The sequence below is a fragment of the Nannospalax galili genome, unplaced genomic scaffold (genome assembly GCF_000622305.1).
Source record: "Nannospalax galili isolate Female #2095 unplaced genomic scaffold, S.galili_v1.0 scaffold139, whole genome shotgun sequence".
Lineage (NCBI taxonomy): Eukaryota > Metazoa > Chordata > Mammalia > Rodentia > Spalacidae > Nannospalax > Nannospalax galili.
Window position 1 is genome coordinate 316,466 of NW_008345884.1, and position 17,325 is coordinate 333,790.

The window sequence follows — 17,325 nt, forward strand, 5'->3', positions numbered from 1 at the left end:
ATCCTTTTAAATTCCAAACCTATTTTTTATTTTCCTGGCATTTTCTTCCTTCCATCTTGAAATTACTCGTAGTAACCTTCCACTAGGTGGCGCACAGTCATTTGATATCCTGGTTCTGATTGAGTCCCAGTCTGTGTATTAGGGCACCCTTTATTCATGTAAACCAGTCCCTACCCCTCCTTGCCTGTCCCCCTAGCACAAGGACACTGTAAAACACTAACTAGATAATATTTCCTGGCATTTTCTTCCTTCCATCTTGAAATTACTCGTAGTAACCTTCCACTAGGTGGCGCACAGTCATTTGATATCCTGGTTCTGATTGAGTCCCAGTCTGTGTATTAGGGCACCCTTTATTCATGTAAACCAGTCCCTACCCCTCCTTGCCTGTCCCCCTAGCACAAGGACACTGTAAAACACTAACTAGATAATACATACTATATGGGCATTCACAACAAAAGCACTCAGTTTAATTCTAGGGGTCTTTTCAAGACAGCAACTATAATGCTACAGTTTAAAATTTTCAGTACCTGAATATTTTGTTGCTCACTATATAAAGGCAGATTAGCTATGCATTTCCTTGTGATGTTCAGTCTTTCATTATGCGATAAAAACAAGATCTTTTCCTCAAAAGAATGATGATGTACTAAATTGCATTTAAAATATATTAGATCTTTAAAATGACTTTCAATTTAACTGCATCCCATGTCCTGTGTGCTTTCATGTCAATTATCATAAAGCAGGTAGTGAGGTTTCACTGGTGTCATTGTAAAGGTAAAGAATGCAGAGACCACGGCTGGAGCATGCTCTGGGTGAGAGCCTGGGTCCCAGGGCTCTGTGCACTCTCCCTTGATAGTCTTTAACTGCTGCTGCTAAGAGACATACCAACCAATTTCAAACTGTCTCTCTTCATGAGTCTAGCAACACAGTTTCCCTGGATTTTGTGAACCAGAGGCTACACTGGAAAATGTGTCTTAGATACCATTAAACTCCTTGATATAAAGCTAGAGGAAAGCCACTTTGACTTTTCTAGAAATATATAATCCAATTTGATTCATTTGAAGATGCATCCTGCTTCCCAATATCTGGTCACACTAACAGTTATTTTTCACTGAGATGTGTCATATCACCTCATTGTAGAATGAAATCCAACCTTCGATATAATCTTCCTTGTGTAGTAAAGTATGCTCAATACTAACAAGCCCAAATTTAAGAGGTTCTTTTCTGTTCAGCTTTGTCTAAAATATGTGAATATGAGCAACATAATAAAATGCTTTATTTTTTCTCTTCACTTATTTATAACCTGCCTTTTGGCAGAATAAATTTGAAGATACATGGAAAATTCTAAGTATACATCAAGGCATCTAACTTACTGTGCAATGTGTTTGTTTTTGTACATTTATCTTATTAAATAAACTATTACTCCAATAGTATCTTCAGCAGAGGTAACTTTATTCATTTTACTGTTTTCAGTGTAGATAAATTGACTGAAGTAGCTCGTTATTACATTGAAACATCTACAAAAATTCAAAATGAGATTTATTTAAGCCAAGAAGACTTCTACATTAATGGAGACATAAAAGTCTTCCCTGATCCTCCCCCACCAACACATCCTCCACCTGTAGAAAAGGAAGAAGATGGCACCCTAACAATTGAACAACTTGACAATCTCCGAGATCAGTTCTTAGATACAGCACCTAAAGGTAAGAAAGTAATTATCACTTAAAGAGCACAGAGAGGTTTAAGAATATCCAGGAGAGCCATCATTTGGCCTGAAGTCAGATGGGCTCTGTTAGAGTGCAAGCCACTCTCCTTGCTTTGCTTTAGTTTATCAGACATTTGTTTTGGACAACATTAATCTCAGTCAAACAAGCAGGAGAATCACAGTGACTGACACTATAGCATGTGACAATCAGCATTCCTGGTAACTCTGCTCTCCTGTCCTTCCCGTCTGGGAGGCAAGTTGGTAAAATGAGTCCCTCTGACAGGTGGAAAATAGCCTTTATGCGTACTTCTAGCAGAGACAGAGCATTGGAGATCCTGAGTTTGTATTTCTGTCTATCCTGCAAGAGGATATGAGGAGATACAGGACACCCCTTGTATAACCGCTTTTGGTCTCAATGCTTCATAAATCATGAGTAGAATCCAATAAGATACTGGCAGATACTTGCCTAAATAACTGCTTTGCTCACATGAATGTGTACATGTTATTTTCTTCATACAACTTTTTGAATCCATTTACATTTTATCATTATGGCTCTGTGGCTTCTACAGTGCATTCCATCCATTTATGTCTGTGTAATGCAGACTGAATGCATGCAGGATCATCATCTATCTTCATTAGGACTGAACACTCAGTCACAGAGCAGTTGAGCAGTGTGTCAGTGTTCATTTACATTTAGAGCTTCAATTCAAAGTTTATTCATGTTCTTATCAAACTAAGTTGTCTCTTGTTAAATAGGTTTATTTTACCTCCCAATATATCCTAATTATTGGGAAATCATCACTTTTCCATGGAGGATAGTCAATGGACTTTAGTCTTAACACAGTTCCACTTTTTAAAAATTATTATTTCCATAAATTCACATCAAATATCATTGATAAAAGAATGATAAATCACTCTAAGCCTACAGCTACAACATAACACAATTGGGTAGCAAGGTGCACCTATGCTCGCCAGGATGAACCCATGCACTGACAGGCATCAGTTTACCAAATAGCTTGAGCAGACTTCATACCTCCAACCTGTAAAAACACAATGCATCTGCGGATGGTCTCAAGTTAGCAGCATTTGGACAACATGGACTGTGGCCAACAGCAGACATCAAAAATCCAACTTTCAAAAGGCAGTTCATGAAATCTCATTAGCTCCCAGGCAGCAGAGTTTATCCTCTTTCCCCTTGTCTGAGCTTTGCAATGACCATTAACTTTTTTTACTTTATGTGTATGTGTGAGTACCTGCATGTATATTTGGGGACTGCAGGCATGCCTGGTACCTGTGGAGACCAGAAGTAATGTCAGTTCCCCTGGATCTGGGGTTACAGGTGGTTGTGAGGCAGTAATGTGGGTGCTGAGAACCAAACTGAGCATCCTCTGCCAAGAGCAAGGGCTCTTAACCACTGAGCCATTTCTCCTGCATCTACCATGACCTTTTATCACATCATTCCTTCTCAAAATTACAGTAGCTGTCCATTTTATCCATACTGTATTTTTACATATGAAATAAAAGATGTGTAAAACTCATAGATTACATAGATGATAGACAGACAGATAGATGATAGATAGATGATAGATATAGATAGATGATAGAAGATGATAGATAGATAGATAGATAGATAGATAGATGATAGATAGATAGATAGATAGATAGATAGATAGATAGATAGATAAATAGATAATAGATATATAGATAATAGATAGATTAAAAACTAAAAGTATTGGGGGCATTTAAGTATGTAAAAATGGAATTTTGACAGTTATAAGCTACTCATAGCCTTTCAGAAGGGACCCTAGTATTCATGGTGATTAACATAATACATTTTTCAATCTAACTTCAGAATCAGAACTTCCATTCCAACTAAAAGTTTAAGACTACAGATAAAATGATAGCTATAGGTTACCACATGCATACCTCAAGAGATGAACTCTAGACACTTTGAAATAAAAGTGCCAAGACATAGCATTTATTGTTTTCTGAATATGATAGAATAAGCCTGTTTTCTAATCACAGTAGAAACAGGAAGACAGAAATTTTAGGAAGGAAATAGTTACAATTTTAAAAAGGCATAAGTAAAAGGAAACCATTTTCCCTAGGGAACTTAAAATATGATTTGAAAAGACAGGGGAAGAAAAAGACCATATTAGATTAAATGTGAGGCAGAATTTGAACTTCAAGAAGGCACTCAAGGATGTAAAGTAAAAGAGAGTCAGTGTGCAGTGATCGAGGCTGTGCCAGGAGAACGTTGTGGAGAAAAACACTAGTAAATCTAGAGAAGTAAGCAGTGGGCTTGTGACAAGAGTACAGGGAACATTTAAATTTAGAACAGCCTTTAAAAACAAGTCGCAATGAGACATGAGTGATGGAGGATGGGCATTATGGGAATGACCAAGGCATGGTCTGCATTTCCTTCCCTGCTGCAGGCAAATAGAAGGTACATCTTTATCTGAGGAACTCCCTCCTCTCATGCAGACTGGACAGCTAACCCAACCAATGATAACTATTGTCATTTAGTCAGAATTTACAGACCTGTGTTTTCTGGGATGTGAGGATTTTGATTTTGATGATTCAGTTATGGTCTATGAGCAAACAATACTCAATTTGGAAAGAATATAAATTCCGTATGTTACTTTTGAGGAATATGTGAAATTCATGTCACAGCATTTGATGCTTCATCGACTGAAGTAATATTCATTTTCATTGTTTATGTTATTACTACAGAGGAGGGAAACATAATAATATTCCTTTTCGCACCCCAAGAGTCACAGCACAGAGTTATGGGTTCCGTACTGTCACTCCAAAAGTCAGCCCCTGAATGCTGATTGCTGATGTCGCCCACCCTTGAGAGGTCCAAGAATGACCACTCATCCTTCTTCCAATGTCTCCCAGGCACATAAACTATCCTGTCTTTATAATCTTTGGTCCTTTGATCTTCAGTTGTGGCTCACTGCATTTAATGTTACATATACATTCATATTCATTTCTGGCAGATTTTGAGGGGTATTAATTTCTATAATTTTTGTTTTCCAAATATTCTATGCAAAATATATGCTTTATAAAAGCATAATATACATCCAGATAGGTATACACATTGAAGACGGGCAAAAAGATTAATTCCTGCAAACTGAACATACCTGTGTAGGGAGCACACAGCTCAATCAGTCAATTTGGTGCCTACAAGTAACTACCTCACCTTCTCCAAGCTAATGACTAGCTTAACGGGAATGGTTTATTTTATGTGTTCTTACACGTAAAATGTTCTCACACATTTCTCACACATTTTCTTCATTACATAATTACATGAAGTAATGTATCATGAATTCTGGTATGGCCTCTTGTACTCAATAGTATTGCTGAGATTCATCCATGTTGTTTGTAGCTCATTATTTAAGCTCCATGACATTCCCTCATGGAGATTAATATAATACAACAAATTTACCTGTTCCATTATTTATAGTATGCTTTGAGGGTTTTTTTTATTAAATTGGCACATGGCAGTTGTTCACATTTCTAGGATACAATGTGATATATGTATGCAATGATCAAATTAGGTCCATTATCATCCATCACCTCAAAGACATCATTTCTTAAATGCCCATTCATCTTTTAAATGAAGACTTGCATTTCTTCCAGGAGTTAGAAAACAATGCTTTACGATGCCTCCCGTTGGATTTATCCTAGATTTCTATAATGTTGGAAGACAAAGTTGAATTGATAAGGGCTTTAAAGTTAGGGAGAAACTGGCTAAATGTGATGCATCTCTAAACGTGATCTCACAGAACTTCCTGATTGAATTTGAAAACTCTTGCTCTTTCTTCCTTTCCTTTCCTTCCTTTTCTTCCTTTCTATCTTTCTTTCCTTCCTTCCTTCTCTCTCTCTCTTTCTTTCTTGATTGATCTTTTTGAGACAGAGGCTCCCTGTAGCACCAGCTGACCTGGAACTCGCTATGTAGACCAGGCTGGCCTTGAAGTCACAGAGATCTATCTGCCTGACTCTGCCTCCCGAAAGCTGCTGTTATTTCTAAGCCAAGAAATACAAGCAATGTCTTGTGCTCTTTCCTATCTGCTCATGAAGCCTACAATTTCTAAGATTCAGCTATCAAGTTCACAAAAATATGTTAAAAATGATGAATAGATGGGTTTTTTTCTAAAATGTAGCAAGCATGTTTTCATGGAATAGTCACTGTATCACTAGATTTATAGTAAGATTTCTAAAGCAAGTTTATTAAAAATAATGACATTACTAAATTGTGCTTTGCATAATTGTTTTACACAAAATTGAGAGGAAATTATAACTGCTAATAAAAATAAATGAGTCAAAACTTTAAAGGTTTGTGAGTAGCTAGTGTCAGGATACAAAATTTAAAAAACCAGACCTTAACAAACTTTATTCCGAATATTGATAGCCTGCTTAGAAATGTCGTCATTAAAATAGCTCTTATTAAATTAATACACAGGTGAAGTGCATCATAGATTATAACACTTATTTGTAAATGTATCACACAGCATGATGCTTAAAATTAACAAATCTTTTTCTGGACAAGATCTGAAGTCACCATTGTTAAAAGTGATAGCTAGACAGATAATACCATTTGTTCATATGATTGTCACAAATATGTCAAAGTAAAACTACATTATGCATGAGAATCCAACAAAATCATACAAAAGGCAACAATTAACCATGTTTGTCTTTTTTTCATATATGAGTACAATGCATTTTGATCACATCCACCCCTCCCTCCCTGCTAACTCCTCCTGTGTGTCCCCTCCATCCTCTCAAATTCATGTCAATTCCTTCTATAATTATGCTGACAAATTGGACATGGGCAACTTATCAGGGAGCTCATCCCCAAGAAAAGTGACTTCATCCTCAGAAGTTGTGGACTGCCTGGAGTTCCTCTGCTGGAATGTAGATTCTTGTGGTCTTGTGCAGGACTTGTTCAGACAATCATAGGTATTGAGAGTTTTGGGGTCCATCATCCCTGTCATGTCTAGAAGACACTTTTGCAGCAGTCCTCTTGGTCCTCTGGCTCTTGATACACGATTGCATTTTTCTGTTCACCCAGCAACAATCTATCCTTACTTTGGAATCATAAGAGCAGCTTGCATAAGAGATGGCCAGGGCCAGTGAATCAGGGAGCCATTCGTTGCAGTGATCTTCCAGCAATCTACCCATGGGAAATCTCCCAGAACAGAAATGGAGTGAATACTTTAAGAATTATGACATTAGGATTAGAGCACTGGCTCAGGGGTTAAGAGCATTTACTGCTTTTGTAGAGGACCGGGTTTGACTCCCAACACCCACGTGGTGACTAACAACTGTCCATAACTCCAGTTTCAAGGAAGCTGACACCCTTTCCGTCCTCTGCAAACATTGCACGATACAGGTACACTTGCACACCTGTAGGCATTACACTCATACACATAAAACAAAAATAATAAATAAATAAATAAATAAATAAATAATAAAATTATAACAGAAGGTAGTTTGGCATGGTCTCTACGTGTATGCTCTACACTAGTATTTTCTATGTGTTAATTCACTTCTTATCTACTTTGACCTCTGATTGTTGGAGTCAGACAACTTTTTAAAAATATTTTCTTTATTATTTTTATGTGTGTAAGTGTATTGCCTGCATGTGTATGAGTGCACCTGTATTGTCCAATGCCATGGAGGTCAGAAGAGGGCTTCAGAGTTCCCTGGAACTGGAGTTAAGAATGGTTCATAGCTGCCACGTGGGTGCTGGGAATCGAACTCAGATCCTCTGCAAGAACAGTCAGTGCTTGTAACCCCCAGACAACTTTTTAAAGTTAATTTATTGTCAAATGATTATCCCATGATCCTGGGCAACTTTTTAAATCTCTCTGTGCATCATTTCTTTTTCTGTAAAATGATATTAGTGATACTTGTTGATGAAGTTATTTTGAGGATTAAAGTTAATGATAAAGTTATAGTGCTTAAGGCATAGCGCATAGGACATAACACATAGGACATGCAATTTAAGTGTAATATAAATCATTTTGATTTAATTATGTAACTGTACTAATGTCATGTTAATATATAACACATAGAATTATACAGTTCTGTTTAAAATTATGTTTAATATTTCCTTTGTGTTCTGAGGGTGGAAATATTTTAATAAGCAATCACAATACTATCTTATAGTGTTTACAGAAAAAAAAAAACTTTGTCACCTGGTAGAATTAAGCCATAAAGTAATGTGGGACAGTGAGGACAGATGGCATTCAAAACAAAAACACTCATTCTGTGTACTCAGAAATTTCTGATAGGTGCATCTTTCTCCAAACATCAAATGCCAAGTATATCAGAAAGATGGTCTTTCTCCAGCAGAATCCTTGCAATCTATTGAAAGTAGAACACTCTAGCAGTACTCCCCTGTCCCTGCTGAAATCCTAAGAACTCCTTTTCTTTATCAGTTCATTGACACTCCAAGTAACACTTTTAGAAATTTAGTTTATAACTATTTTGGTTGGTTCTGAGGGACTATCTGGAGGGAATCCAATCTATACCCACCTCCAATTTTAAAAGAGGCAGCATTTATGTGTCCACAGTAAGTTGTACTATTCTTATAAACTGACAAAGAACCTTTATTTGAATCCCATGGACAGACCCTTAGACTTAATGTCTGGGTCCAAAAACATAGGACATGTATTCAGAACTGTAGGCTGTAAAGACTAAGCCAAATCATTCAGCTAGGGCACTTTCAAGAATTTCAAGGAAGAAGTAGCCATTTGTGCCTGTGTGGAACAGCATGGGAGTTGGCCAAGGGGGTACTTTTGAGAATGAACATTCTAGAAAGAGAATCAGGAAAAGAATATTGCAGGAAAAGAGGAAAGCAAGTAGCCTGGACACTGAACTTCACTGATAGCAAATTGCCCAGTGATAGGTGTAGACAGTGAGATCACAGAAAGCTGAGGTCATTTTTGAAGCCTTGAGTGGTTTTCAAAGGGCACAGAGGAGAAGACCATCAAAAGCATTTGGAGCCAACTGATTTTAGAGTGGTTTGGAAGACTGAGGAAACTACATCTGAGAAAGCAGCTGCTACCGTTAGTCTCTCCACAAAGTCTCAAGTGACAGGCAGGAGGGAGGGCAGCTACATTTTCTGAAAGTAGCAACTGGAAATTTCTATGATTTTTTTTTTCTTAAAGTATCTGAAAATGCCATAAAGATACGGCAGTATGTATTTTCAGGTACACATTTTGATCTGACATTTTCCTAAATCAAGAACTGTAGAAATATTTCTTAGGAAAATGATGATATACAGGCAAGAATAAGAATGCCTTGACAGATGGCAAAATCTAGGGATCACAGTAAAGAAGCACCTGGTCTCAATCTGGTTCTCTCCATGATAAATTCCTTCAGCAGTGAATTTAGAAGTTCTTGCACCTAGCAAAACTGGCTACCAGTGGAGTTTCAAATGTGTCTTCAAGATGAAGCATATTTTCTTTAAAAAAAAATTTTAATATTGTTTTATGTGTATGAGTGTTCCAGAGCACCACATGCATGCAGTGCCCAAAGAGGCCAGAAGAGGGCATGAGATCCCCTGGAACTGGAGTTATGGAGGATTGTTAGCTGCCATGTGGGTGCTGGGAATTGAACCCAGGTCCTCTGCAAGAGTAGCCAGTGCTCTTAACCACTGAGCCATCTCTCAAACCCCATGATGAAGAATATTTTCAGAAAGCCAGAGGACTCCCATTCTCTGGTATATGTTCAGAAATCAAGATAACATTTTCAGGAGAGTCTGTCCATCAAAGTGAAAACATAAAATGTAGCTAAATAAGTATTAAAAGTTAAAGCCTTTTACTTTGACAAGTGCCTTAATTTATCACCCATTCATTCTCTTATTTGCCATCATTTATCTGTATACAGCAGGCACCAGGCATGGACTAGTATGAAAGTAGTCCACCCAGTGCTTATGTAAAAAAATGAATGCAGGAGCTATCAGTGATATAGATTATTTATGTATTTATTTATTATTTATTTATTACTTTGGTTTTGATCACAGTAGCAGTGTTATGATATGTATCCCTGGCTGGCTTGGTGTTAACTGTATAGATCAGAATGACCTTAAATCATGGCTATACTCCTGCATCAGCCTCCTGAGTACTAAGATTACAAGCATATGTCACCACATATGCCACCCAATTTTAAATTAAATACAATAATATTTATATGCTTTAAAATAGAGATCTACTTTAATAACACTGCAAAAAAATCAAAATACACAACAGAAGTTAGATGCAAATAAAGAAAGGCAGAGACAGATCCACTAACGTCAAAGATTTCCAGCTGAGAGATTAAGAAACTTGATATGTATGTCGTAGAAAATGAAGTTCACTTACTGAATTTGTGTCTTTTCCCTTTCAACCATATATTCCACAATAATCTCTGGCGGTGTCCAGCAACAACTTTTCAGCCCCACTGTCATGCAGGGAAATGACCACATCCTGCAGACAATGTGTTGCTGAACTAGCAAGTTCAGTAGATCTGTTACAGCAAATGAAATTTCATCTTAAGATATTTTCAACCTATAACTGTAAATCAAGGAAGATCTGTTATCTGATGAGCAATAGAGTCAAGGAATTTGTAGGAGGAATTCTCTTTAACACTTATGAGCAGTCAGCACTAAACAGAAATCTAATTTCCTCTGAAACTCTAATTTTCTCATCCATAAAATGAGGATTCCATCATTAAGGATGAGGAGGCAGGAGGACTGCTAAAATTTCAAGACCAGCCTTGACTACATAGTGGTGCCAGGTCAGCCAGGGCCATTTTTTAAGTCCTGTTCCTTCAGGTAAATCTTTTTCGTAATTTTCTTTTGTTTTTTCCTATCAAGATAAAAATATATTTCATTCTCTAACAAATGATCAAATATGTGTTATAAAGTAGGTTTGGGGCTGGAGAGATGGCTCAGCATTTAAGATCACTGGCTACTCTTGCAGAGGACCTGGGTTCAAGTCCCAGCACCCACATGGTGGCTAACAATCAGTTCCAGGGGATTTGATGCCCTCTTCTGACTTCTGAAGGCATTTCATGATACAGGTGCACTTACAAACATGCCAGCAATATACTCATACACATAAAATAAAATAAAAAAATAAATAATTAAAAATAAATTTAAAACATAGGTTTGAGAGGAAAAAATATGTACCACTAGCTTAAACTTACTGGCAAGTCTTGAAGCTAACACCTTTTCTATAAATTCAAAAGGTTTTGGAGAGAATCAACTCTGGAGAAGGAAGATGTCCAGGGCAGATCTTACTTATGCATGTCTTACTATTCTTTTTTCCTTATACTAAGAGGGAAATTTTAAGCAGAATCAGTGTCCCTCTTCTGCATGGATAAATGTATCCTAGAGTGAAGAAGGCCCTAGCACCCTTTCCTGACATAAGAAACATTTAAAAGTGGCATGCATATACATGGGGCTATGAAGTAATTCTGCCTACTGGTGAATCACTATTCTAACCCATATGAACACTGCAACACTGGACAGGTGAACCTCTCTGGGAACGGACTTTCTTATCCACAAAATGGTGATAATGATAATTGGTTAATTTCTTAACTATGAAATAGTGGTTCTGGATTGTGAGGATTAAAGGATATAAACTGGATAATAAATATTTCAATGTACTTTTCCAGAAATAATAAACAGAGAATGGGGAGGGGAGAGAAGAGGCACAAAGCACAAATGAAAATAAGCTTTGCAGTTTCTTAAATAACAGTGTAACAATGTGGAGTTGTTTTGAAGGCAGAGATCCTCTGGATTCCGCCATTCCAGTCACCAAAAAGCAGAAGCAGCCACAGAAACTTGACTACTATCTTCCAAACAGAAACAACCAATTTTTGAAAATTTGGCTAAAGAAATACCCTTGGCTTGTATATGATGAACTGTTAAATCTTATGTTCTGTGTCCTGTGTCGTAAGCATGGGGTGAAATCAGGGGGAAGTCATGTGAGTTTTTTTTATGGCACTGACAACTTCCGCGCTGAATTTCTCAATGCACATCATCTCAGTGAAGCTCATGCCAAGGCTTCATTGATGGAAGCCACGAGTGGTTCCCCAGTGAACAGAGCTGCCACTGAACTGATGGTGAGAACCATGAGCAAAGTAACTCTTGGGCGAGTGGAGAACTTATTTAGATCATGTCATGCTCTTGCAAAGACTGGCCGTTCCCTCAAGGATTTCACTTGGATGTGCAAGTTGGATGATATGAAGGGTGTCGATATCGGCCCAGTGTTCAGAACTAACAAATCAGCAAGAACATTTACTTATTTTATTGCTGAGGTAGAACGGAAAAATCTAAGAGAAAAACTAGAAAAAAGTAAATTTTTCTCTATCATCAGTGATGGGATCATAGACAGTTTATTTGATGAAGCAAAACTTGTCTACGTGCAATTTGCCCACAAAGGAAAAGTGCAATGTCAGATTGTTGGGGTACAGTCAGTAGAGAGGAAGGATCCTTTAACAATAAAAAAGGCCATTGAGAAAACTCTAGAGACAAATCTTCAACTTAGGCTGTCAAGTCAAGAATGGGCAAAGAAACTGGTTGGTTTTGGAAGTGATGATTCCCTTGGAATAGAGGGAGAGGCTGGGGTGGCTTTGCTTCTGAGAGAAATTCAGCCATGTGTGCAAACTGTATATTGCTTTGCACATCACCTTGAGCTCTCTTACAAGGCAGTGTTCCAGAGCATCCCACTGTACAATGATCTGAAAGAACTCCTCTGTGATATTCATCACTTCTACCACACTTGCCCTTTTCATAAGAGTTCTCTGATAATCGCCTTCAAAGGCCTTCATCTTCGACCTGTGATGCCCTCCCGAATAAGGGACAGGCAATGGCTTCAAGGACTACAAGCTTCCCTCCAGAACTTTCTCAAAGGATATCCAGCAATTGTTCAGCAACTGCATTCAGTAAGTAATTTTGAAATATTTTTCCAGAACAACAGGAAATAGTTTTACTGAGTTATTTGACATAATTTTTTGAAACCAATAACCACCCACCACGTCATTCCCAATTTGTTTTAAAGCCAGGTGGAGGAAAACATGACACCAGTCAAGAGAAAGCCAAAGAGCTTCTGGATCTCCTTCTCCAAGCTAACATCATCAAATTTGCTCATTTCATGATGGATGTAATTAGCGTCCTTAGCATCCTGTCCCGGGTCATTCAGAACAGAAATTCCACAATCGCAGACATTTTTGCTACCTTGGAGTCAACACTGGAAATGCTCCAGATGTATCAATCAAGGTGACGGGTTGAGGAGATCTGAGGGTCTTTGAAGATAGACAATTTGACTTGGGGAATTGTTTTCCAGGTGCATTTTCATTTAATTCTTTGGGTGATTTTCTTCTCCCAGGCCAGGACCTAAAGAATGCAGGGTGGATTTAGCCACATACTTTCACGGTAACTGTCTCAGAGGAAAAGAAAACATTTCTACCGTGAGAAAGGTGGTTTTAACACATCTTATCAAGAGGCTGCAAGGCTGTTTCAGAGATGCTAGCCTAGATGTGGTAAGAGCAGCCATGATTGGGAGCTTTAAACTATGGCCCACAAAGCTAAATCAAGGTAACTTGTACGCACCAATAGCTCCAGATCAATTATTCTTTGATTGTTCAAGTTTATTTTCTACGTGTGACTACGTGCTTGTGTGTGTTTGTGCATTGCAGAATTTGGAGAAAAAGAGATATCTATCTTGATGGCACATTATGAGCCAGTTCTGGAAGCTGCCAACGTGAAAAGTGATGAAGTAGATACCGAATGGAGCATGTTAAAATTAGAGATATATGCTAGGTCAGTAAGAAAGCAAACTGAGTGAAGAGTTTGATATGTATCCATATTTGGGTAAATCTCAATCTCAAATCTTTCATCCTCCCTCCTAGATTTCAGAACATTAGAAAACTGACCTGGGACTTTGTGAATTCGGTTTACTCACACAAGTATCCGAATATTCTGATGCTGGTTGATTTAGTCCTGGCCCTCCCTGCAAGTTCAGCAGAAGCAGAACGTGGCTTCAGTCAGATGAAACACACCAACTCTCATACGCATGTTAAAATCAAGGCTGACAGCATGACAGATATACTGATCATTCAGTTGAATTCTCCAGACATCAACTATTTTGACCCTAGAAAAGCTATTCATTTATGGAACACAAGGACTCAATCTTCAACTGGTGATGTTGGCCCTAATTTCGATTTGTCGTCAAACTCAGAAAGCCAAGATGAAAGTGATGAGTGATGTGACATGTTGACTTTGTTATCGGTCATAGCAAAAAGTAAATAATTTTCAAAAAATTAGCAGTGAAGTCAGTCTTTGCCTCAAACACAAAAGACATTTGACATTTTCCAAACTATAAAAAGATGCAAAGCAAAACTCCAAAGATTGATTTTCCTGTAACTTTCTGACTTTGCTTCTCTGTTCATATGATTTATTTGAATGGAAGAAGACTGACACGTCTAAGCAATGTTATTATTTTTCTGTCATCTTTCTGAGAGGTTTCTCTAAGCATGACTATACTGATCATGTTCTTAATTCTCTTAGCCTAGCATGCAACTGATTATTGTTCCTGGATAATTCTAATAACTCTAAATTGTAGTTGCAGCAGGCAAGTAACTAACTTTGGGCCAAACTGAGAATAAACGTTTCTTTTTTACTAGTTTTTGAATAAAATTGTTCAAAACTTGTTGCATGGTATATGAATGTCAGATTCTTAAATGCTTTTGGTCACTTGAGTAAGAAGGTCAAATATTAAAATGGTTTTCACACATCATACTAGGATCACCAGACATAAGCAATTCCTATGAAAACAGAATGCAACATCTTGCAACATTTTCTTTCCTAACGTAGCCACCAGAGACAAGGAGATAGACTGTACACTTAATGGAACTTTTCAATTCTTTGGCTTTCTTTATGATTTTAAAATATTTTTGTGGACCTATCTTAAAGAACATGATTGATTTATTTATAACATCTAAAATCAAATGTGGCTTCGTATAAAGCATCATTTATGGACGTTTTCTACCCAGGAAAATATTCTCATCTCTGTAATATTGCACACAGGTACAATTAAACCTATGTAAAATCCATTTCTGAATAACCTTCTGGATAGCCAATTATATCAAAGAAATAAGGATTCCATTCTTGCTAATATATAAAAACAAACTTGGGAATATCTGTTTTACTATTTTGATTCTTGAACACAGAAGAATATTTATATATTCTGCACCTGAAAGATACCTGAACATGTATTACTGATCTCTCATGGCTCTATAAGTTACCTCTACTGTATTTATTAGCCAAATGCCTTTTAGTTTTGATCTGATTCATGTGCATGCAATTTTGGATGAAAAACAAAGTAGGTATCTTTTAGACATGCTGAAATAGATGAATGTACAGGAGCAAAGCAGTTTAAAGTTCAGTACTTCATAAAGTACTTGGAGTTCATTAAATGATTAAATTAGCACTACCAACCTCGTGATTTGACTATTCAAATCTCCCTACACTTTCAAAAATGAGAAAGCTTACTGTTAGCTAAAGGACAAAATAAAAATAAGTGTACTACCTGGATTGTGGTTGTGATTTTTGTGTGTATTTGAAATACCTATATACTTATTTACCACAATGTTTTAGTCATGTGCCATACTGCACATAGGAAAATTTAGAGTAGCATTTCTTTTAAAAATTCAATCCATTTTGGGGGCTGGAGAGATAGCACAGCGGTTAAGAACACTGACTGTTCTTGCAGAAGACATTTCTTTTAAAAATTCAATCCATTTTGGGGGCTGGAGAGATAGCACAGAGGTTAAGAACACTGACTGTTCTTGCAGAAGACCCAGGTTCGAATCCCAGCATCCACATGGCAGCTAACAACTCTACATGCAGGGCAATACATGCATACACATAAAATAAAAATAATAAAATATTTTAAAATAAAAATAAAATTCAATCCATTTTAAGTAAAAGATCAAAGACTTTAAAAATGATACTGTTTTAATAATTTTCTCAAATTATTGCTAAACCAACAAGACATTTTAATGAAGGTGGGAGATAAGAACATCAGGAAACTTACTATTTTTATGTTTTTAATATAACTTCTGTCTCTCTAAAGGACACAGTGATAAATAATATTAAGAAAATGATATACATTTTTTCTGTATTAACAAAATGAAATAAAACACATCACAACATAAATGACAAAATATTTTCTCTGTGCTATAGGCATAATGGGAAATAAAGCATTTACTGACATTCTACTTGATTTGGTGACCCTGAACCTTGGAGTAAATAACTTTCCTACAAGTTGGATGCACCTCACGCAACCTGAAGTAAGCTTCTTGTTTGGGTTTCAAAACTTTTAGTGATATTCTTTTTGTTAGTAGTTCTAAGATAACTAGTACTTAGTAGTAACTTATGAAATTTGAATGAGTGAATAAACTTGAAAGTAAGAATTCTACTTGATTTGGTGACCCTGAACCTTGGAGTAAATAACTTTCCTAAAAGTTGGATGCACCTCACGCAACCTGAAGTAAGCTTCTTGTTTGGGTTTCAAAACTTTTAGTGATATTCTTTTTGTTAGTAGTTCTAAGATAACTAGTACTTAGTAGTAACTTATGAAATTTGAATGAGTGAATAAACTTGAAAGTAAGATGTAGATTATGCATGTGTTGTATTTGAAGAACTCTGATGATCTGACAGTGAAACATTATAAACTCTGGGAAGCTCAACTACTAAGTTTTTAAGTATCACAACCAGTTTGTCACTATCCTAACCAGTAATAGATGATTTTTAGGGCTTTTGTTTTTCATTATATTGTCTTTTAAAATATCTTAAAAAGATGATTACAGATGATTCCATTCCCCTATTGGCATTTGTGTCCCTGCCCAGCATAGCTATAATCTTCAAGTTGCACTGGTGAAAACACACAAGCTTAACTAAAATCCCAGTGTAAATTGGTTATCACAGTAAGTGAAGAACACAAACATCAATACACCAAAAACTGAATACTGCTTTGTGTAGGCAAGTTGGTGGAACACAAAACGAACATGAACCAAAGTCAGACCCACTGTACTTCCCAATAAGAAATCCCTTTCCTCAAAACTAACTCTGAAAGCCTGAGCAGGAAGAGCTTCCAGGTTGCCACAAAAACATTCCAGGGTCATTTCCCATCTTCTTTCAGTTGCAGGAGCTAACATCTTTATTAACAGTAAACTCTGAGTTTGTAGACTGGCGGAAATTCCTGATGGTCACATCAATGCCTTGGCCCATACCTCTGGAAGAGGAGCTCCTGGAGACCCTGCAGAGGTTCAAGGCTGTGGATGAATTGCAGACGGGCACCATCACTTTCAAGCAGTATAAGCAGGTAGACCAGCAATACTAGAATACTTTTGACCTAGTAAGTGTCTTGCATACTGATGTCACATCACATGTCTCAGAATTAATTGGTCATTAGGATGATAGGTAGATGTAGATAGATTAGATAGATGATAGATAGATAGATAGATAGATAGATGATAATAGATGGATAAATAGATGATAGATAGATGATAGATAGATAGATAGATGATAATAGGTAGATGATAATAGATAGATAGATAGA

The 17,325-nt window shown here is 36.9% G+C and overlaps 1 protein-coding gene across 1 annotated transcript in view; it reads left to right on the forward strand.

The window, feature by feature from the left end:
- The window catches only part of Spef2 (sperm flagellar 2), a 176,260-nt gene that overhangs the window by 137,834 nt on the left and 21,101 nt on the right, over positions 1-17,325 (forward strand). Inside the window, exons 30-32 of the mRNA XM_029567817.1 lie at positions 1,471-1,700; positions 15,948-16,054; positions 16,906-17,088. Of these exons, the coding sequence (XP_029423677.1) occupies positions 1,471-1,700; positions 15,948-16,054; positions 16,906-17,088 (520 nt within the window). The remainder of the gene's footprint in view (positions 1-1,470; positions 1,701-15,947; positions 16,055-16,905; positions 17,089-17,325) is intronic.